Below are 21,866 nucleotides of genomic sequence, written 5' to 3'. Positions count from 1 at the left end.
CAAGTGCCCCTTCTTAACATGCAAGACTTTTGAGACACTTAAGTGGGAAAGGCATTTAAATAAATCCCGCTTAAGTGCCTCGAGGTACTTACCAAGCTTTTTCTCAAACACTTCGATCTAATATTTTTCCTTTTCGACGGGGTCTGACCAAAGGGAAAGGGGTGTTAGATGTGTAGGGTTCATTGGGCATGCAAAAAAGTGGTAGTGTCATGCGAGGACTCGTTGCATGCAGGACATGTAGTTTGTATGTCGGGGTTCAGTCTGGATAAGTAGGAGTTAAAACCTGCTATTATATCCAGAACGAATTTGCGCAAAAGTAACTCGAGTTTCACGCGACAACTCATGCTCTTCGTCCGCTAAAGGTGGTAGTTTTGTTCCAAGGACGCCATTCTGTGAATAGCGCTTAGAACGTGTCTAAAACTGTCTGCGTCCGCAGTCTGATCGGTGTATTGTTCAATATCGTCGACGTATTGTAGGAGTGACTTATTAATGCACCTGGGGGTGGTTCTGCTTCCAGCAAGTAGAAACTGCTTGGTAAACAGTTCATTATGCTCCTTAATAGGCAGCATAGTGGCTTCATTTTGCAAATGTGCTTCTGGTGACATCAAGTGGCATCCTGTAGCTGTTCGGAGTGCGGTGTTTTGACACGTATGTATCTTCCTCTGCTGCGTGCCGCTGCATCCAGGTGACCATACCGGTGCTGCGTAATTTACGACCGGCCGGCCGATAGCCTTGTAAGTGGCCAGCAACGTTTCTTTGTCCTTTCTCCATGTCCTACCGGCTAGCGACTTGAGGATTTTGTTGCGGCTCTGTACTTTAGTGATTATCGCGGTCGTGTGTGGAGTGAAGGAGTGCAGACTGTCAAATGACATCCAAAATCTTGGGATTATTCACAGTCGGTATTGGTGTGCCATCGACGTGAATATTCAGATTTAGTCTGTACTCCTTCATCCAGTTGGTAAAGAGGGTCGACGTGGATTTAGTGGGTGCGAGTGCAAGTGCCACTGGGACGGTTCTCTTACAGGGTAGTTTTTGATTAAGACCATGAACTACCTCGCCATTTATGACGCTTAGTGAACTATCTCGCCATTTATGACGCTTAGTGTCAACCATGTTGATGTTCCGCTAGGTTCAGATGATACGTGAGTGTCGGGAGCAGCAAGGCCTCAAGTGTCTTCACTACTGGGGAAAGGAGAGTTATCGGGCGATAAGACTCCCCTTGGTTGGCGGGTTTCCCTGGTTTCAGTAGTGGAACCACTCTTACGATTTTACACATATCTGGAATTTTAGAGTGGTTAGCGACATATTGAGTACCTTGGTGAGATATTCCACTCCCGTTGAACCTAGGTGTTTCAACATTAAAGAATTGATTCCGTCAAGGCCGATGGCTTTGGAGGACTTGGTCTTCCTGGTGACCTCCTGAATCTCCCCACTGGTAAAAACAAGTGGCGCGCCGTTGTTTCGCATTTTGCGCAGCCGTCTGGTGACACGTCTTTTAGCCTTGTCATCCGGGGGGTGCAGTATAAATTGTGTACTAAAATAGCTTTCGCACCTCTCCGGGTCCGAGGGGGCATGGCTACCGAATTGAATTTCAACCCGGTCGTCATGTCTCCTCGGGTTTGAAAGGGATTTGCGGTTGACCAGAGCTTGCTAACACCAGTGGAAAGATTGCTGGACTCTACCCATTTCGTGCGCTTATATGTAGTTGTTTACCAGCTGTCGCATCTCCAAATTAAGATCTCTTAAGCGGGAATTACAGGGATCGACCTGGCGTAACGCTCATTTGCTACAACTGCCGCTTCAACCGGGAAATTCAGGCGCATGTTTGAAATTCTTCCGGCTGGTATGAAGCGAGCAGTAGCAGCAGTGATCACCATGCGGAATTGACGTTCGCCAACGATTATGTCCGTAGGAATGGGTAGGGCGGCGAAGGCATTCTCGCTGAATTCTGTGAAGCCGTCCCAGTTAGCTTTACTAAATTTAACAATGCGGTTGTCCGCAAAAATAAAATCGGGAGGTTTTTCAATCGAGATAATTATGGGCAGATGTTCTGATGCAAGAGTTAGCATAGGTCGCCAGGTTATGCAGTTTATCAGACCATCGCTAGCAATAGTGATGTCCGGCGAGCAGCTGCAAATGCTGATAATTCTGGTAGGGGCTTCGTCATTCATTGTGCAGAATGTCGAGCTGTTCTGCCAGCTCCATCCCTTTCCGCTCATTTGACAGACAATAATGCCAAAGAACATGGTGCGCGTTAAAGTCGCCTAGCACCAATCGGTTTTCACCACGAAGTAGCGCACTAATATTCGGGCGATAGCTAGGATAGTGTCCCTGCGGTCGATGTCACCTTCGATAAAACGATATTGCATGGTGTTGTGTAGTATGAATGGTAGGCCTTCCCTACTATCTATCCCTACTATGTAGTGGTAAAAAAGGCTCAATGGACAAAGTATTACCAAAAAGGACAACATCAATATATTTTTGTAATATTTTTAACTTGATATATATTATAATTGATTAAATAAAACGAAAGGCATGGAAATGAAGTGGTAAAAAACATTATTTTTGCGCAGATTTAATTTTTTTTACCAAAGAAAGTAGTGCAACACTAAGCGCATGATTAACAGGATAACTACACATGCAATTTTTTTTTCAACTTTTACCAATACATACACATTGCTAACATTTTGTAGTTAAGTGGCAATCTCGGTAGTTAGAGTAGCAAAATTCATTAACCCTAATTTTTGTATGTATAAGAGAGAGATACAATGAACCGTTCAAAAATCGCCGCCATGGCCGCTGATCATTTGAAAATAAAATTTTAAGTGAATGGATATATCTTTTACTTACATATGTATGTATGTATGTACAAGAATGCATCTGTTGCATTGTGTCCAAAATAGTATTTATGTAAATAACCTCAGTCGGTACGTGATTAGTGAAACTTAAGATGCATTGTGTCCAAAATAATGGATTATTATTATTTTGTTAATAACCTTACTAGGTATGTGACTAGTGAAACTTAAAATGTATGTATGTATGTATAAGTACGCATCTGGTGCATTGTTCCCAAAATCTGTTTACTGCATACTGCTAATGTTTTAAGATGTACATATTATTCCTTAGTTGTAAATATCAGAAATGCATTTATTAATTTATTTATTTATACTAGAATAATAATTTTTATTTTGTTGTCAAAACGTTGCATATTTTTTGTTTAGTTATTACAAGCATTAAGCTCACATACACATATATATATACATTTGTTTTTTTATCATTACTTATATTTTCATTATCCGTTTCAGATATTGGAAACACAAATACTTTGCACAAATGGAGGATTACAATAGTTAAAACTTTTCTTAGGTTTGTACTACGAATACAAATATATTAATATTTTCTAATCGTTAATAACAATTTCAATTTCTAAATATTTTTCAGACATGATCAACAAGACAACAACAAATCCCATCGGGCATTTAGATTAGCAGTTGCACAACCTCTTTCCGGCGAGCTGAACCCTTTTATGATGTACATATGAGATAGAATTGCGTGGAATTGACATCAAACAATATTGGTTGATTAGTTTCGTTGGATCCTTACAGGATAGTTATAAGGAAATCGTTCGCGTTTAGTACTAATGTATTCATTTGCTAATTCATAATTTAAATGTAAAATTTTGTTAAATTATACAAATGAATGTTCGAATACTAATAACAATCGTAATAGTAGTTTAATTTTATTTGTATTGTATAACAACAACTACAAAAAATAAAAATTTAATAATTAATATGTGAAAAGTAAAAATTTAATAATTAATACTAACTTTATTTGTAAAATATGTAAATTTTGTCAATGTTTAAATGATAGCTGCAAAAACGTTTGTAAAAATGAAAGTTCATTTTGTACTGAAATACTAATATTTAAATATTAATCTATAATGATTATTAAAAATTTAAAATATTATACCATACTAATTTATAAATGTAAACACATCATACAATTATAATAAATAAATAAAAATAAAACAATTTAAATTTTTCATTTTTAAACGGAAAAGTTGGTGACCTATAGAATGAAGACCAATGGAGATCAATGAACCAAATTTAAGTAACGAAACGGTGACCCAACAAATGACCAATACCTGTGATTAAAGGGTTACCCTGAAAATGATAAATCGAACAGTCTGCACTGATAGATGGCTGATTAAAAAAACACTACTACAGGGGGTTCTGCTAACCACAGAGTGACATATGCCTTTCCAAAACGATAGAAAAATTAGAGCAGAAAGACATATGCAGCATTGGCACCAAAATCAATGAGAGAGGGTGAGCAAGATAATCAAACCGACATGCCGTAAAAGAGGAGAAATGGTAACTTTTTTCCTTCTGCTAGAACAAAAGAGACCAAAAAAATAATACAAGCTTTCTTTACTGGTAACGAATACACCATAATATAAGTAACTCTACTCGACTTGCAGGGTATTATGATTGAACGGTCATCAACAACTGTTCCCGCTTAGTTATCGACTTTCTTGTCCTGTGATTAGTTTTGGTTGTCTTCATCTCAAAGTGAAGTTGTATTGAAGTAGTTTTTCGTTTTGAATCAATTTAAGGAGGAGATAAGTTATTACATAGTGTGTTAATTGTATAAGGCTAAAAAATGTTACGAGGAGTGTTTTTATATGAAAATTGATTTAAACTTAATGCTAATCATGAAATTACCATGGAGTTAGGAAAATGTCCTATTTAAAGTGTTCATATGTGTGTATACTTTCGTAGGAATCGATAAAGTGTTGTACAATTGCTTATAAAAATGTGTAATTATTAACATTGCTGAATATTTGTTGTGCCATCAATGTGAAGACTTGAGTTGGAGCTAAATTGGAGGAACACTACAAAATGGTTTCTAAAATATTGATGTTATTATTACTGACATCATACACGAGTAAGTTTGTTTATAACCATAAGATCGTGGTAGGGGCTAAATTATCTTATTTTGGGTACACACTTCTTCATTCGAAGATATGAAAACACATTCGTTTGTACACACATATTCAGTATGTGTTTTTATATTTTAAACACCATTACTACTTACGTTCAATCGAACAAAAGATTTTTCCTATAGAATGGAACAACTCGTATTTTAATTGTTTGCTTTATTTGTATTTAATTTAACTGTTACACATTATATGTACATATTTAAGTATAGAAAATATATGCAATAAATATTATTTGCCACACCCTCTGGTTAATTATTATAATTATTTATAATAGGATAGTGCGATATTTGCAAATATTTTGGGTAATTTTATTATTAATGAGAAATGTAGAAGTATTTAGGACTGTGAAAAGAAATAAAATAATTATCCGTACCAACCAGAGGTTCTCTTCTCACTCCAGATTTAAATGTACATATGCATGTAAACAAAAAACATTTACATTTATTAATTCAGAGAAAAAAGTGTTGTCGTACAATAACGTTAAAACCGCTATTTTCTTATTTTTTTAAATTTGAGGTTTTTTTAGCAACAAAATAGGGAAAACTTTAGTATAGCATCCCACGATTTCGGGGAAAAAGTGGGCATGGTCGGATAGAGGAGACCCTCCAGATTAAGAATATATATAGGTTATATTTAACTTGGTATTTATGCTTATGGTATTTATAAAAATTTGGTACATTTTAACACGTATTTTCTCTATATATTTAGAATTTTTAATTTATATTTTGCACTTATAATACACTCACACTTCACTACATTCTTTCCAAAGTGTATTCAACAAAGTGAACTAAGTATATGACATTTCATATATTTTTAAATTAATAAAAGGAAATGCCGAATACTTTCTGCTTATGCAAAAAAACTCATGCAATTTGCTAATGTTTTGTGCTTCAACTGACAAATTGCAAACAATTTTATCAATATATATTATATTGTTCAAGATAAAAAAGACGGTTTTTTTTTTTTTTTTTTATTAAAGCTTACATAATAAACAAATTATTAAATAAACTAAAGTACGCAGCGCTAGCATCATAGGCTTTCGGCTGACTGGTGGGAAAAATAGAAACTAGTTTAAATACATCGAAGGAGATCTGTATCCTTCAGATAATTGTAAATTTTAGATATGTTGCTAATAGTAGGGTTCATTAAAAGCTGAATAGGATCATCGTTGTTAAAGTTTATAAGTCTGAGGCTGTCCAGAGCGGGACAAAAAACCAGAAGGTGTAGCACACTAACCGTTGACTCACAAAAGGGACATTGGCTGATGCGACTGCCATCCAGAAGGTGTGCATTGGTAATGATAGTGTGCCCAATGCGGAGTCTGATGTACGGAGTGATGAGATTGACTGCCAGAGAGGTCGGAAAGTTAGGTTTCGTGCGATTTGGGTTAATTCTTGAGTAATGGTGATTGTAAATTACCCAATCAGCAGCTAAATTGGTACTTCTCAGTTGAGCGATGAGCCGGTAGATGTCGCCCTTAACGAAAAGTGGTGAGGTTATAGTGGGAGAGTGACACATTTCCTTGGCAATTGAGTCCGCAAGCATGTTTCCAATTATTCCCGAGTGGCTGGGAACCCACATAATTCTGAGCTTATGTGGGAGCAATATCAAAATGTCTCTGATGGCGCAAATGATGTAATTAGAGTTATTGCTGTTTTTTAAAGCTTGAAAGCAGGATAAACTGTCAGTACATATAATATATTTTCCTTTGTTTAGCTTTGAGTATTGAACAGAAGGAAAATAGCAGGCCATACGAAATAGGGTTATCATCTTCACTAACTGCAGCGAAGGAGGTGTGAGTTCCTTTTGATCCGTCTGTGAATAGGAGTTTCCAACCAGCTGATTTGAGAGGAGCTGTTACTTTCAGGAAGTGGGCTATATAAACATTGCTAGAAGTATTGTTCTTTCGTAGTTGAACTAAATCGGAAACAAATGAGGCTTCATTCACACGCCACGGGGGGTGTTTGATATTCCAGGGTAAAGCTATTTTATGCGGTAACTCATTTTCTTTAACAAACATGGCGCATTTGTATAACGATGATTGAATCTTTGGCGATCGTATACGTGTCAGAGCTGAGTGGAAATCCTTTTTCAGAATAAAACTGGGATTGATTATGAGCTTAGGATAGAGTTTATATAAGCTGTCTTCAATAATGTCTTTTAAAAAAGGAAGTCCAGATTCAGGCAATATGTTTTTTATCGGAGATGTTGGAAACGCACGAATTGAACGACGGGCAGCAGAATGATACGGGGCGGCAAGCAGCTTAATATGATTTTTTGAATGGTGTCCATATATTTCTAAGCCGTAATTAATAATTGATAAGATGAGAGCTTTGGTGACCTTTACCAGTAGAGCCGGGCCAATGAGTGAGCGCTTACATGAAAGATACTTGATTATGTTTAAGTTAACAAATAGTCTTTTTCTTACATATTGACAATGTTGCTTAAATGAATACTTAGAGTCTAATATTAAGCCTAGGAACTTAAAACTATGTGTACAGATTAAATTTATATTATTAACGGTAAGTGTGGGTGTATTACAATGACGTTTCTTGCAAATATGTAATAACTTAGATTTAGAGGAAGAAATTGACGTGCCCGAAGAACCAGACCAGTGGATTAAGAGGGTTAAGATTCTAGAAAAGGAAGACGTAACAACGGACAAATCGGAGGCATTAGAAAATAATATTAAATCATCAGCATAGATTTGGTGACTGATATTAGGGAAGTCAGATAAAACTGTACCGATTTCATCAAATGCGATAATAAAAAGAATGACTGAAAGGGGGGAACCTTGGGGTGTTCCATTATCAAGAGGAAGTATAGAGGATCGGACATTAGAAACAAGTACACTAATTTTACGTTTAGTGAGAAAAGATTTAACAAAGTTATATATATGTGAGCCGACTTTCCATTTTCTGAGCTGCCTTAATACCACGTGTATACCAATACGATCAAAAGCTTATAAGATTGTTAGATTGAGCATACCAGGATAGCCTGATAGCAATGATTTTCTCCATAAGTTTACCTAAGCAAGGTAGGAGGGATATAGGCCGATAACTATTGACTTCGCAGGGGGGCTTACCAGGTTTTAAAATGGGAATGACAGCGCTGGTTTTCCAAAGAAGAGGATATTTGCCTGTCCGAAGGATGTTATTATAAAGATTAATTAGACGGGATAGCAGGAAGGGAGGGAGGTGTTTAATAATAGGGTAGGATATTTTATCAATCCCTGGGGTTTTGCCTTTAACTACAGTGAGTGCAGAGAGGAGTTCAAAAATGGATATATCAGAATCTAAAAACCTAGCTGAAGAAGACAAGTTCGAGGGAGGAAGGTAAAGGGAGGAGAGAATGGACAGTTTGCTGGAGGAAAATTCAGGAGAAAAACTGGAATCCGAGGAAACGTTGGAAAAGTGAAGCGCAAATTCTAAGGCTATATCTTGCGGATATAGTAGGTTGCCACGAGGAGAAGTGAGGAGAGAAATCGGAGAAAAGGAGGTTAAACCAGACAGTCTCCTTATGTCAGCCCAGATCTTTTTTTGGTTAGAAGAGGAATTGATTTCGCTAGTGAACTTTTGAAAACAGAGTACTTTAGCAGCTTTCGCCTTACGACGAAAAATCGCATTAGATTTTTTGTATTGCATCAAGTTAGCATTTGAGCGAGTGCGCTTAAATTGGTGCCAAGCAAATTGTTTTTGTTGTCTCAACGCACAAAGTTCACTATTCCACCAACGAGGTGCAGGTTTGAGTGATTTAGAGGAGGACTGAGGTATGGAATAATTGGCTGCAGAACGGATAATTTTTTGAATACGTGAGGACTCCTGATGGACATTGGACGAAATGGGGAAAAGACAGGAAAGAGATTCGCAGAAATGTTCAAACTTATCCCAATCAGCCAAGTCTGTTTTAAAGTGTACTCTAGTTTTAAACCGGGATGCATGATGGGGAGAGGAAATTTTAGAAAGAATGGGGAAGTGATCGCTACCATGTAGGTCATCAATCCGGAGCCATTCGGTTTTAGTGAGTAGGGATGAGGAACAAAGCGATAGGTCAATATGTGTAAAGGAAGAGTGAGTGGAAAAGTGGGTGGGGGAACCGTCATTAAGAACAATGCAGTTAGAACCAAGTATAAAATCTTCAATAATTCGACCTTTGGGATTAGCTGAGGGAGACCCCCAAAGGAGGTTCCAAGCGTTAAAATCACCGGCCAGTAAGAAAGGGGTAGTACAAGACGGGACGAGATGAAAGATATCACTTAAAGTGAATGATTCATTAGGAGGGGAATAGGCACAAATAATGATGAGTTTGTTAGGAGAAAGAATTTCTATGGAGAGGGAGGAGATGTTTGAAAGAGTAGGGGGGAGGGTGTTATGTGGTACTTTTCTGTTGATAAGAATGGCTATTCCCTGTTTGCTGGTGGTATTGTTGGGGAGGTTATAAAAATAACCTATATATGCCTTGGGGGTATGAGCTACAATATTGTTGGCAAGATGAGTTTCATTTAATAAAATTGCTGAGGGGTTGAATATTTTAATTAAAAGTTCGAGTTCGATGTAGTTATTTAAGTATCCGTTGATATTCCACTGAAGGATGGATAACATGGATAAAAAAATAATAATGTGAGGTAAGGGGATTTATTGTTCCATCAACGAATGTGAAGGAGATGAAAGGGAGGAGGAAGTTGGATTGGTGTTATGAGCAAGAGGAGAGATGGCAAAAGATGCCAGGGGAGATAAGGTGTGTGAGGCGGGCGATGGGATGTGAGAAAGTGGAGAGAAAGATGGGGAGGGGGAAGAATTCAAGGGAGAGGGGTATTGAAGAGGGGAGTTCTTTAGAGTTTCTGGAAGTTCTATGTGATGCAATGGATTGATGGTGGAGGATGATACGTTGTTAGCTTTTGTTGTTGTTGCGTTATTATTAAGGTTAGAATTTTTTGATATTGAAGTATTATCTTTGTTATTAGGATTTTTTGAGTTTGTATTTATATCGGTATTGGTTTGGATTTTTGCCACGTTGGCAAAGGAGAAGGGGGATGGGGTGGAAGGAAGTTGATTTTTATACATAGAAATGGCGTCCCGCATGGTGCATTTGTGTATAGTTTTAATCTTTAATATTTCTTTCGATTGAATAAATTTAGGGCAAGCATTAGAGGACGAGGGGTGTTCCCCGGCGCAGTTCGCGCAGTAAACTCTGGTGCAATCAGAAGGTGAAGGGTGGTTAGGAGGAAGGTTGCAAATGACACAGGAAGGAGTTTTTTGGCAGTGTTTAGCGGTGTGTCCTAATAGCTGACAAGTTTTGCAGCGCATAGGATTAGGGTAGTACGGACGGACATCTAGGGTTCTCCAGGCTACATCAATTCTGTAAGGAAGTGTATATTTATTGAATGTTAATAATACGGCACCAGTAGGTACGCGAACGCCTTTAACCAATTTGTTAAACTTATGGACTGCAGAGACACCTTGTTCCTTGAGACCTTCGATTATTTCATCGTCGCTAAGTTGGCAAATAAAGGGGGCATAAATTGTGCCCTTGACTGAGTTAAGGGTGCTGTGAAGAGCGACTTCAACAGCGCCTGCACCGGGTAGATTCGTAGTGGAAAGGAATTTATCAGCAATTTTTTGATTTTTTACAAGGAGGAGTAGGCTGCCATCGCGAAGTGACGAAATGTTGTTAATATCTTTACTGATAGATTGAATACCTTTATAAATCGCAAAGCAGGAGATGGATGTAATAGGTTTACTGGCATCCCGCGACTTAATGACGAGGTATTTGGGGTCATCCTTCTTTGTTATCGGGAGTTCCGGAAATTGGTCCAACGTTGTTTGTTCAGGCTTTTTTCTTTTAGTCTTCTGGGCTGTGGATAATAGGGCAAACCTATTATCACCCAGATTGTTGGCCCCAGGGGGCATTGTGAAAACTATTACTTTTTATGTATGCAAAACTGTATGAATGTAGCACAAGTTAACAATAAGAAATAGTCACAACGAGAAATTAACAATAAAAGAAAAAGTTCTTTGTAAACAACTGTAAAGTGGCGTTATAGCACAGATACCGCTAGAATTGCAGATGCTCAACAACAGCACTAGCGAGAGAAAGAAAAAAGATGCGACAAAAACGGGTAAGTCAAAAACTTAGTTCACTTTGTTGAATACACTTCGATTCTTTAAATGAAATCTTACTTTGTTTAAAAAACATTTAAATTACCCATTAAAGAAAATTAAGTGTTAAATAGAGAGTTATACCCTCTATGACGTCATGTCCGATGCCAGTGCCCGACGTTATTATCGTACAATCATCTGCATAGGAGGTAACTGAAATTCCCTCTGGTGGTTGAAGGAGTTTAGAGATATAGAAATTAAACAGTAGCGGGGAGAGGACACTGTCCTGTGAAATCCCTTGTGGTCGGCTTTAGTATAGTATCCCCCGTTAACTTGATATCTGTCAACCTGGTTATTGTGCGTATAGTCAAAATTGTGCAAAAATTAAAATGCTTATTTAAAGCAAATATTAAACCAATTGATATAAAATAAGTATGTGGAAACAATTTAGTGAAGTGTTAGTGTATAATAAGCGCATTATATAAATTAAAAGTTAACTACTAATCGAAATATCGCCACATAAAATTTATGAAATTTTCAATTTTAAATGCGAATATCTTGAAAACTATAAGTCTCCTGCAACTATTATATATATTCGTAATCTGGAGATCGTCCTCTTTCCAACCATACCTATTATAACCCTGAAATCGGGGGATACTATACTAAAGTTTCCCCACCCCTTGTTTAATTTTCCTGAGTTTCGATGTTTTACCTCGAAATAATACAGATGATTGCCGACCGCTCAGGTAGTTCATAATCCATCTCTTCAGTCCTGGAGATAGTTTTGTTTGCTTGATGTCTGCTAGTAGCGTTGTGAAGTTGACCGTGTCAAAAGCTCCAACGCCACTAGGACGGTTCTCTTACAGGGTAGTTTTTGATTAAGACCATGAACTATCTCGCCATTTATGACGCATAGTGTCAACCATGTTGATGTTCCGCTAGGTTCAGATGATACGTGAGTGTCGGGAGCAGCAAGGCCTCAAGTGCCTTCACTACTGGAGAAAGGAGAGTTATCGGGCGATAGGACTCCCCTTGGTTGGCGGGTTTCCCAGGTTTCAGTAGTGGAACCACTACTCCGATTTTACACATATCGGGTATTTTAAGAATGGTTAGCGACAAATTAAGTATCTTGGTGAGATATTCTACTCCCGTTGAACCCAGGTGTTTCAAAAATAAAGAATTGATTCCGTCAGGACCGATGGCCTTAGAGAACTTGATCTTCCTGATGACCTCCTGAACCTCCCCACTGGTGAAAACAAGTGGCGCGCCGTTGTTTCGGATTTTGCGCAGCCGTCTGGTGACACGTCTTTTAGCCTTGTCATCTGGGGGGTGCAGTATAAATTGTCGGCTAAAATAGCTCGCGCACCTCTCCGGGTCTTAGGGGGCATGGCTACCGAATTGAATGATGAATGGAATTTTGACTCGACTCGTCGCCCTGATATAACCCTATATCTAACTCGTTAAGTTTTGGGTGTTACAAGCAACCGTTATGTGAACAAAACTATAATACACTCTTAGCAACTTTGTTGCGAGAGTATAAAAAATACTCCTAATACAAGCTCCTAACTGAGGAGGAACATTGCTACAAACTAACTCAGGAGGGTCTGACTGTTCCCTAAATGAACTATTTCTTGTTATTTCCCTACATCTTTCTAATTCAGTGGCCATTTGGACCAACTGAGCCTTTAAACTTCTATTCTCCTGTTCTTTTTCATCTAATTTTACTTGTAAAATTCTATTCTCTTCCCTCAATTACTACTTTCTATCTGTGCTTGCTGTCAGACCTGACCTCTTAGCGCGCCTTTTCAGAACTATTTAAATGTTCCTCCTCAAGGAATGGAAGATGCTTTAGAACTAGATCCCGATTTCCCGTTTCAAAAAGTGGAAGAAGCTGCTTCGATGCACCGGTTCCATTTGAGACAGCTTCTTCAATAGGAGCGAAATCTTCCGTATCCATCTCTATGGGTCTTTCAAAAGAAGAATTCGAGGCATTGAATATAGACTCGGCTATTAAATTAATATCAAGAACGGCCCTCGGACGTAATTTGTTAGGTTAGAAGCACCGAGGTTTCATGTGCGATATATGGGGTCTTTAAAACCTATGGTCCGATTTCGGCGATTTTTAGAAAGGGTTGTCACACTATAAATGCTGTATTTATGCAAAGTTCTGTTCCGATATGTTCACTATCGTAGTATGCTTCAGAAACCATATGTGTATCACCGGTTTTCCGAATTTTGTTTGAAAGCAAATGGTGTTTCGTACTACAACAGAGTTCTAGAAACCATTGAAATTTTGTGGTGTTGTGAAATGTACTACAATGGATTGTATTGAACACACCGAAAGCTTTAAGCGCTTCTCCCACAGTCATGTTTTCTGACATTTTGACATACAGAAAATAAATTAAATTCAAAATTTATTGAAATATAAAATAAAAACAAAATTTGAAAAAAAAATGATGTGAATAATATGTAATATGTATGTAACAATTATATTGGACAATAATATTTTAAGATTGCTTGAAGTTATAACTAAGTCAGGATCAATTTTCCTGCCTGTTATTCATAATTACATTTTGCTTGAATTTATTTGTATCAGCTGATGAATGTAAACATATTAAAATACTACATGTGTGTCACTATGCTGGTATATGGTTTCTTGAGCTTTTATTGTAGTATACATCGTAGTACAGAAACCATATGTCTGTCTTAGGCATTATATAATATATTGTAAAGTTAACGATTCAGATGGACTTCAATGTTCTGGTATATAGGAAGTGGGCGTGGTTGTGATCCGATTTGGCCTATTTTTACAACATATCATTGGGGTGTAAGGAAAATATTACAAACCAAAATTCATTGATATTGGTCGAATAGTTACGGAGATATGGTGTTAGACCCATAAGTGGGCGAAGCCACACCTACTTAAAATTTTGTATACCAATTTAGATGGAGCCCTTCTGCATCTTCTTTATAATGAAATTGAAGGTTTCTGGTGTTTTCCCTTACTGAATAAAAGCATTTTTAGTAATTTTCAACATAAACATTGCATGGGAGGTGGGCGTGGTTATAATCCGATATCCTCCATTTTTGGACTATATAAGGAAAATATTACAAACCAAAATTCATTGATATTGGTCGAATAGTTTCGGAGATATGGTTTTAGACCTATAAGTGGGCGGAGCCACACCCACTTAAAATTTTGTATACCAATTTAGGTGAAGCCCTTCTGCATCTTCTTTATAATGAAATTTAAGGTTTCTGATGTTTTCCATTACTGAATAAAAGCATTTTTAGTCATTTCCAACATTAACATTGTATGGGAGGTGGGCTTGGTTATAATCCGATATCCTCCATTTTTGGACTATATAAGAAAATGCCTGGAAAAAACGAGATAGCTTCAGTAGTTTACGAGATATGTGCAAAAAACTTAGTAGGGGGCGGGGCCATGCCCACTTTCCCAAAAAAATTACATCCAAATATGCCCCTTCCTAGAACAATCCTTTGTACCAAATTTTACTTCAATAGCTTTATTTATGGCTTAGTTATGGCACTTTATGTGTTTTCGGTTTTCGCTATTTTGTGGGCGTGGCAGTGGTCCGATTTTGCTCATCTTCGAAAGAAACCTTCCTATGGTGCCAAGAAACAAGTCTTCCAAGTTTCATCAAGATATCTTAATTTTTACTCAAGTTAAAGCTTGCACAGACGGACGAACGGACAGACAGACATCCGGATTTGAACTCCATTCTGCACCCTGATCACTTTGGTATATATAACCCTATATCTAACTCGTTTAGTTTTGGGTGTTACAAACAACCGTTATGTGAACAAAACTATAATACTCTCTTAAGCAACTTTATTGCGAGAGTATAAAAACATAAGAAATAAAATATGTAATAATATAAAATATATAATATTAGTGCAAAAAGTTCCAAAACAAATAAGCTTTATTTTAATTAGCCGTTCTATCGTTAAAACATATCGATATTTAATATTACTTAATTATTTTTTAACTACCAACAAAAAACGCGAAAAAAAAATTAAAATTAAAATGACGGTATATCGAAAATTATCGAAACACAATATTCTCACTTTTCACTATTATACACACACATTTTTACATTTAAAATATGGAGACAACAACAATTTAAATTCTACTATTTATATAACATCTAAAACATTGAACAATAAGCGTGAAGTTAGTGTTATATTATTTAAAATAAAATTTCGATATATCGCAAATTATCGAAACAAAATTTTCACTACAATTGAAAAGTTAAGTGCTGAACACAAAGACGACGACACGACACGACGTAGCGACGGCTGATCACAAATGTCGCTTTGAAGCCAGCATCTTGAACATTTTGAAGACGGCAGCGACATATCAAACAGCAATTTCATTGTTGCCGTACTAAAATCTTTCACTTCAATAAAATTTACATATTTAGTTTAAAGTGAAATTATTTGTGCAAAAAATGTAAAAATTGGCGATTTATTTGTTTAAAATAATCGATTGTTATTATAAATGATATATCAAAGCTATTTAACGTTTCTGCTGGCAAAATAACGACATACTTGTGAGAACTTTGAATAATTTTACATTTCACATATTAGTGGCAGCTCTACAGCGGCCATTGTCGTCGGCAAAATTAGAAACGTTTTTAATTTGGCGACAGCGAAGACTTCAACCCTTTTGTCGTGAAGTCGTGCTGTTGTCTAAAAATCTGTGCCCATAAGAACGCGGGTATTTTAATATTTGACAGATGTCGCTCGTCGCTTGTCGTTGTCTATGTGTTCAGCACTTTAAGGTTCAGACCCAATGCTGGCTGGCTTTACTTGCTTTGCTGTGAGAACTGTCAAAACTGAATAGAACTATACTAGGCATATGAAAAGAGACCAAATGAAGCTTTGCTTCAAGCGCTTGAAGTTACGAAAAGATCTATGCTCTATTTGCCAACGCTTCTGGGGCTTTTGACATTTGATATTGTAACTAGAGATACCAGTTTGGGCGTAATGTACCAATTTCAGTAATTTTTTTGATGCTACATTGACACGCAAATATTTATCACATATGCGTTTGCCAATACAAATAGTTAAAATGTAGAATATTTAAAATATTTGATATATGTATGTAGAAATTTACAAAGAGTTTATAATAATATAACATTTAACATGAAACTATTACCAAGTTTTGATTGACTTTTTGATTTACAAAAAATTAAGTGTGTGGCAACAGTGATTGTGACATTATTTTGAAAGCGTTCAAAGCGCTCATTTGGTCATACAAGCATTCAAAGTAAGCAAAGTCAACGAAAGCATGTAACGCCAGCCAGCATTGGGTCTGGACCTTTATCTATAAAGCAAAGAAAAAAGAAAAATTTAAATTCTAACACATCTAAAACATTTAACGATAAGAGCGAGGTAGATTGTTTAACCCTAGACAGCTAACCTTCAGTAGACCCCTATAAACCCTAACCATTCGTCGATTCGACGAGCATTGTTAGAGTGTCTTTATTTCATGCATTTAAACAATATTTAATTATTTTAATTGCAAATATATGTATTTCGGGAACTATTGTACAAAATAAAACATTCATTTTATATTCTATTTCAAATTGTATTTGTTGAACACATCTTTAATTAAGGCACTCGTTTTAATAAGATCAGAGAAGACAACATATTTATAAAAAAAAACTTAAAATAGAGAAACACATAACAGCCATTTCTTCTTTGGCGTACTTTAATAAAAACACTATAAATATTTTGAAAAGGATATAAAAACTAATTTTTTAAAGAGCATTTTATTCAAAAATGAACTTTATGCTCACCACAAATTGCAGTGTTACATTTTGCGCATACCGACTTTGTCATGCGCCTTTTTTATAGGAACATAAACCGCAAGCTTTCCTTTTATTACTAGTTGGTGCCTCTGCTGGTTGAAGGTCATTGGTGGCTGATGGTTGTCTTTGACCTTGACTTTCATCATTATTGGGAAATAATATCTCTGTTATTTTGTTTTTGGTGTGGGTCGGCATGGTACGAATTTCTTGTCGGATTTTCAGCCAAGGATCTACAAGTTGCGAATGCAGCTTCTTCATAAAATCACGCTTAGGCAGTATTTTTTCACCCTGTACCGAGACATTGTGGCAATAAAGTATGTAGCTGTTGCCCTTTGCGCGTAGCCCAAACGCACCGGGACCGACTGCGGATAGTGCTCCTTGGGAATGCCAAGATACTAGGATCGTTAGCTGAGCTTACTTCGTTTGAAGCAGAAGGTGTTGCAAGTCCCGGCACATCATCCATCAAAGCACCAGAAACCCCCTTATGAACGTCTTCATCGCCCGAAAGTAATGATGACTCTTCTGACTGATTATCACTTTCAACATTATCCACCAATACAGTGTCTTCAGTTTCGCTATCGAATAATTCCTCCAATGCCCCGTCATCGTCCTCGCCCATTAACAAACGAATTATACTTTCCTCACACAGCAATCGCCTTGAAGACATGATTAAAACTGTAAAAAATAAAAAACATATATTACATTAAATCCCTAACCATTCGTCGAAACGACGAGCATTATCGTAATATCTAGAAAAATATCGTACTTACCCACCAAACACGTGAGCCTCTCAGAAAAGCTCAACGAACACTGAGTTGACAAGCAACGTTGGGATGATCAAACCTCGCGGGCAAGAGAGGTAACGAATATTCTTTCTCGTACTCGTCGAATCGACGAAGGTTAGCTGTCTAGGGTTAATATTATTTAATATTAAAATTTCGATATATCGATTATTTTCGAAACCCAATTTCTTCTTTTTAAATTATAGATTTTTTTATTTTCTTGTTATTCACAAATATTTCACTTTATCAACTTTTTATTATTAAATATTTGATACACTTTTTGCACTATTTAACTTTTTATTAATTTCTTACCGTTCGAGGTCCGTTCCCTCTTTAGGAAAATTATAAAATTGTCCTCCCTCGCTGCAGCCAGCAACACACTTCCTCCAATTACCTTTTGCTTTCGGCATATTGTCTATAAAATCAAGTTAAAAATTATTAAAAACATTATTAAATTATATAGCAAACATTAAAATTTACTTAAATGTACACGAGCTGCTTATTGCATTTTCTTATAAATCTGAACAAACGCAATGACATATATCTTTCAATCATTTTTTTTTTATTTCCCAATTTGGAAATTTGTTTTGTCATTAATGATGATGTTTTCTCATTCGTACTCATTCAGTAAGAACAGGAAATGAGATAACTAGTTACCTTTTGTTTCGGAAATTCGAATTAAGTTTTCAAAAATTGCATATACATGTGCGTTGGTGTTGGTACTTCACGAAAAAATGTATAAATGTGTTGAAAGTGGTTAGGCCTGGCTGACAGGGAGTAGTGTAGATTACATTTCCCATTACACATACATATGTAAATATTTATTGTTTATATTTTCTACGAAAATCTATTTCCTATGAAAAATATACTAGAACAGTCATCCCCGCTTAAGCGACAATATTTTGCGGCATGGTTGGTATACTCTCGCAACAAAATTACTAAGAGATTATAATAGTTTTTTTTTCACATAACAGTTGCTTGTAAGACCCAAAACTAAACGAGTTAAATATAGAGTTATATTTGGGTTATTCTACTATAACAGGTTTCAATTGCATAGAGGAAACGGCCAAAGAGAAACTTTGGATTTTTTCATGAAATCTCTATATTATGATTTTTATCTCTTTTATTTACCTATTTTTTTTTTACTTTTTCGACGACCAGGGTAAATATATTGGCCAGGGGAGGGACCTGAAGCTTACGGTAGATAATTATTTTACCAAAATCACAAAAATAAATTTAAACTAGTATTACAAATTAAATCTCTTTCCTAGATGAATAACCCATAACATTAAAATAACAAATCAATAAATTCACTCTCTATCTTAAATAAACGAAACAAATACATATTAAATATAAAATTTTAAGATCTTTCAAAAACATTTACTGACTTTTTAAAGAAGTAATATATACTCTGTTCTTTCAAAAGAAGATTTGGCATGGGGATAGTCTGGCCAACCAATTATACATATATGTATATATATTTGGCGTATGCACCGCTTATGCGATTATAGGCGAATCTATTTGAGCGCTCTAGTCATCTCTCCTTTTTGCTGTTTGGCGCCAATTGGAAACACCAATAGAAATCAGGTCACTTTTTACCTGGTTTTTCCAACGGAATGGAGGGCTTACTGTTCCTCTGTTTTTACCAGCGGGTACTGCATCGAACACTTTCCAAGCTGAAGCGCTTTCGTCCATTCGAATAGCATGACCTAGCTAGCTTAGCCTCTGTCTTTTTATTCGCTGAACTATGTCAGTTTACTGAATTATTTTTTGGATTAATTATTTACTTCACTTTAATTATGACAGTATTAGTAATTTAGAACAATAAAGGCAAATAAATTAAATTAATAGTATACGTTATATGAATTGCCAGGGGAGATTTAAATTTATTTATTTATTCTAATTTATGCTCTTGAGCACTTTTTCAATGCGACTGTCTTTAAATGTATGTCGTACAAACGAAACAAAATTTGGCAGGGTAGATACAAAAATCGGCACAATAGTTCATTTAAAATATTATATGAAATAAACAAAATAATTTTGTTTTTTATTTAACAATATTTAATTAAACTCTCGCAACAAATGTTGCTAAAGAGAGTATTGTAGTTTTGTTCACATAACGGTTGTTTGTAACACCCAAAACTAAACGAGTTAGATATAGGGTTATATATACCAAAGTGATCGGGGTGAAGAGTGGAGTTCAAATTCGAATGTCTGTCTGTCCGTCCGTCCGTCTGTGCAAGCTGTAACTTGAGTAAAAATTAAGACTTATTTCTTGGCACCATAGGAATGTTGCTTTCGAAAATGAGCAAAATCGGACGACTGCCACGCCCACAAAATGGCGAAAACCGAAAACACATAAAGCCATAAATAAAGCTATGCATAACTAAGCCATAAATAAAGCTATGGAAATAAAATTTGGTATGAAGGATCGCACTATGAAGGGGCATATTTGGATGTAATTTTTTTTGGGAGGTGGGCGTGGCCCCGCCCCCTACTAAGTTTTTTGTACATATCTCGCAAACCAATAGAGCTATATAAACCAAACTTTCTGCAGTCGTTTTTTTTCCTTATACAGTCCAAAAATGAAAGAAATCGGATAATAACCACGCCCACCTCCCATACAAAAGTTAGGTTGAAAATTACTAAAAGTGGGTTAACTCATTAACGAAAAACGTCACAAACACTAAATTTCACATAAGAAATGGCAGATGGAAGCTGCACTCAGATTGGGCGTGGCGTCGCCCACTTATGGGTCAAAAACCATATCTCAGGAACTAGGATTTCAATGAAACTTGGTTTGTAATAGTTTTCATATATCCCAATAATATGTTGTGAAAATAGGCCAAATCGCTTCACAACCACGCCTACTTCCTATATACCAGAACTTTGAAGACAATCCTAATCGTTTACTTTACAATATATAAAGTAAGTACTAGTGAAGATATCGGTGCAGAACTTTGCACAAATACTATGTTTATAGTGTGGCAGTCCCATTCTAAAAATCGCCGAAATCGGACCATAGGTTTTTAAGGCCCCATATATCGAACACGAGGACCTCGGTGCTTCTAACCTAATATTATGGTTTCCAACTTTCAATGGACTTTATACAATATATATGACGAATATGTGGGTCAAATTGTATATTATATAATATAAATAAAGTTTAATAAATAAATTGCGAGAGTATAAAATGTTCGGTTACACCCGAACTTAGCCCTTCCTTACTTGTTTTAATTATTTTACTTCCGATTGAACTTAGTTTAGGTTTAGCATCTCATTCAAAAAATATATTTATTGTCCGAAAGTTAAATAAAAAGTAGCAAGGGGACAAGCCAGGGGAGAGATTTTTTTTACATTGTAAGGAATTTCAGAAAATATTGTTTTAATTATGCAGTAAATTGTAATGTTATTTAATAAAAAATCGCAACATAATGGACAAAAACAATACTTTAAACTGATTGCCGCACAATTTATCTCTTATCTTATTTTATCCCATATACCAAAGTGATACTCGACCAATTTCAATGAATTAATGGTTGTGATATTTTCCTTGGCACAATTCCGAGTACTTTGGCGGTCGGGGTTTGTCAACGAATTCAGGTATAAATGGGGTATCGGGTGAAAGAATAGGCTCTGCAGTGACGGAATGTATATACAGTGGAACTTCTCTAACTCGGATCACCATAATGCACAAAAAAACTTCGAGTTAGAGAGACTTCGAGTTATAGAAATTTGCATTAAAACATACATCTTTCAAAAAGCTGTAAAATATTGTTTTATACACAGTTTTTTTTTATTAAATTCGCAAAATTTTTATATACATACGTTAAAATATGTATTCTGTAAATTCGTTGTTTACAGTTTGCTATTGTTTGGCTCTTGACGTCTATATCGCATGCCTTTCAACCTTATTGTAAACTTCATATGAATAAAGCATTCCCATGAATTTTTATTTCCACCCGAGAGAAAATTTCGTATAATGAATTTCGTGTGAATGAAAACTTACATTCGAATTTCGACATTCTGTCGTAAATGTTTTTGTTGTGGTTTTTTGATGATTCGTATTTGGGCTAAAAATGAAGATACCGTTTATAAAGCCAATTACGCGACTGTTTTATTATAAAAGCATAAATGATCATTCCAT

The 21,866-nt window shown here is 36.1% G+C and overlaps 2 protein-coding genes and 1 long non-coding RNA gene across 7 annotated transcripts in view; 2 read left to right on the top strand and 1 right to left on the bottom strand.

Moving 5' to 3' along the window:
* Window positions 1–2,665: 2,665 nt before the first annotated feature.
* On the top strand, window positions 2,666–3,864 carry LOC128922373 (uncharacterized). The gene is made up of 3 exons (XR_008471619.1): window positions 2,666–3,004; window positions 3,306–3,366; window positions 3,442–3,864. It is a non-coding gene; the product is annotated as an uncharacterized LOC128922373 (long non-coding RNA).
* A 679-nt stretch (window positions 3,865–4,543) lies between these two features.
* LOC105219641 (transmembrane protein 132C) overlaps window positions 4,544–21,866 on the top strand; it is a 58,969-nt gene continuing 41,646 nt past the window's right edge. For 2 of the 5 annotated variants that reach the window (XM_054232637.1, XM_011195912.3), the window contains exon 1: window positions 4,544–4,947. Coding sequence is in view for 4 of the 5 variants with exons in the window: in XM_011195912.3 (XP_011194214.1) it covers window positions 4,902–4,947 (46 nt within the window). In the remaining variant the exon portion in view is untranslated. Of the gene's footprint in view, window positions 4,948–10,421; window positions 11,121–21,866 lie in introns of those variants that run through there. The other 3 variants (XM_054232636.1, XM_054232635.1, XM_054232634.1) reach the window with 3 other exon arrangements.
* On the bottom strand, window positions 8,249–10,911 carry LOC128922303 (uncharacterized). The gene is made up of 3 exons (XM_054232299.1): window positions 10,461–10,911; window positions 8,306–9,164; window positions 8,249–8,252 (listed from the first exon to the last, which is right to left on the bottom strand). Exons 1-3 carry the CDS (start codon window positions 10,909–10,911, stop codon window positions 8,249–8,251), a joined length of 1,314 nt encoding a protein of 437 aa, XP_054088274.1.

The sequence above is a fragment of the Zeugodacus cucurbitae genome, chromosome 5, assembly GCF_028554725.1.
Source record: "Zeugodacus cucurbitae isolate PBARC_wt_2022May chromosome 5, idZeuCucr1.2, whole genome shotgun sequence".
In the NCBI taxonomy this organism is placed as follows: domain Eukaryota; kingdom Metazoa; phylum Arthropoda; class Insecta; order Diptera; family Tephritidae; genus Zeugodacus; species Zeugodacus cucurbitae.
The sequence above is the reverse complement of the archived record's forward strand: the minus strand, read 5'-3'. Positions and strand labels throughout refer to the sequence as shown.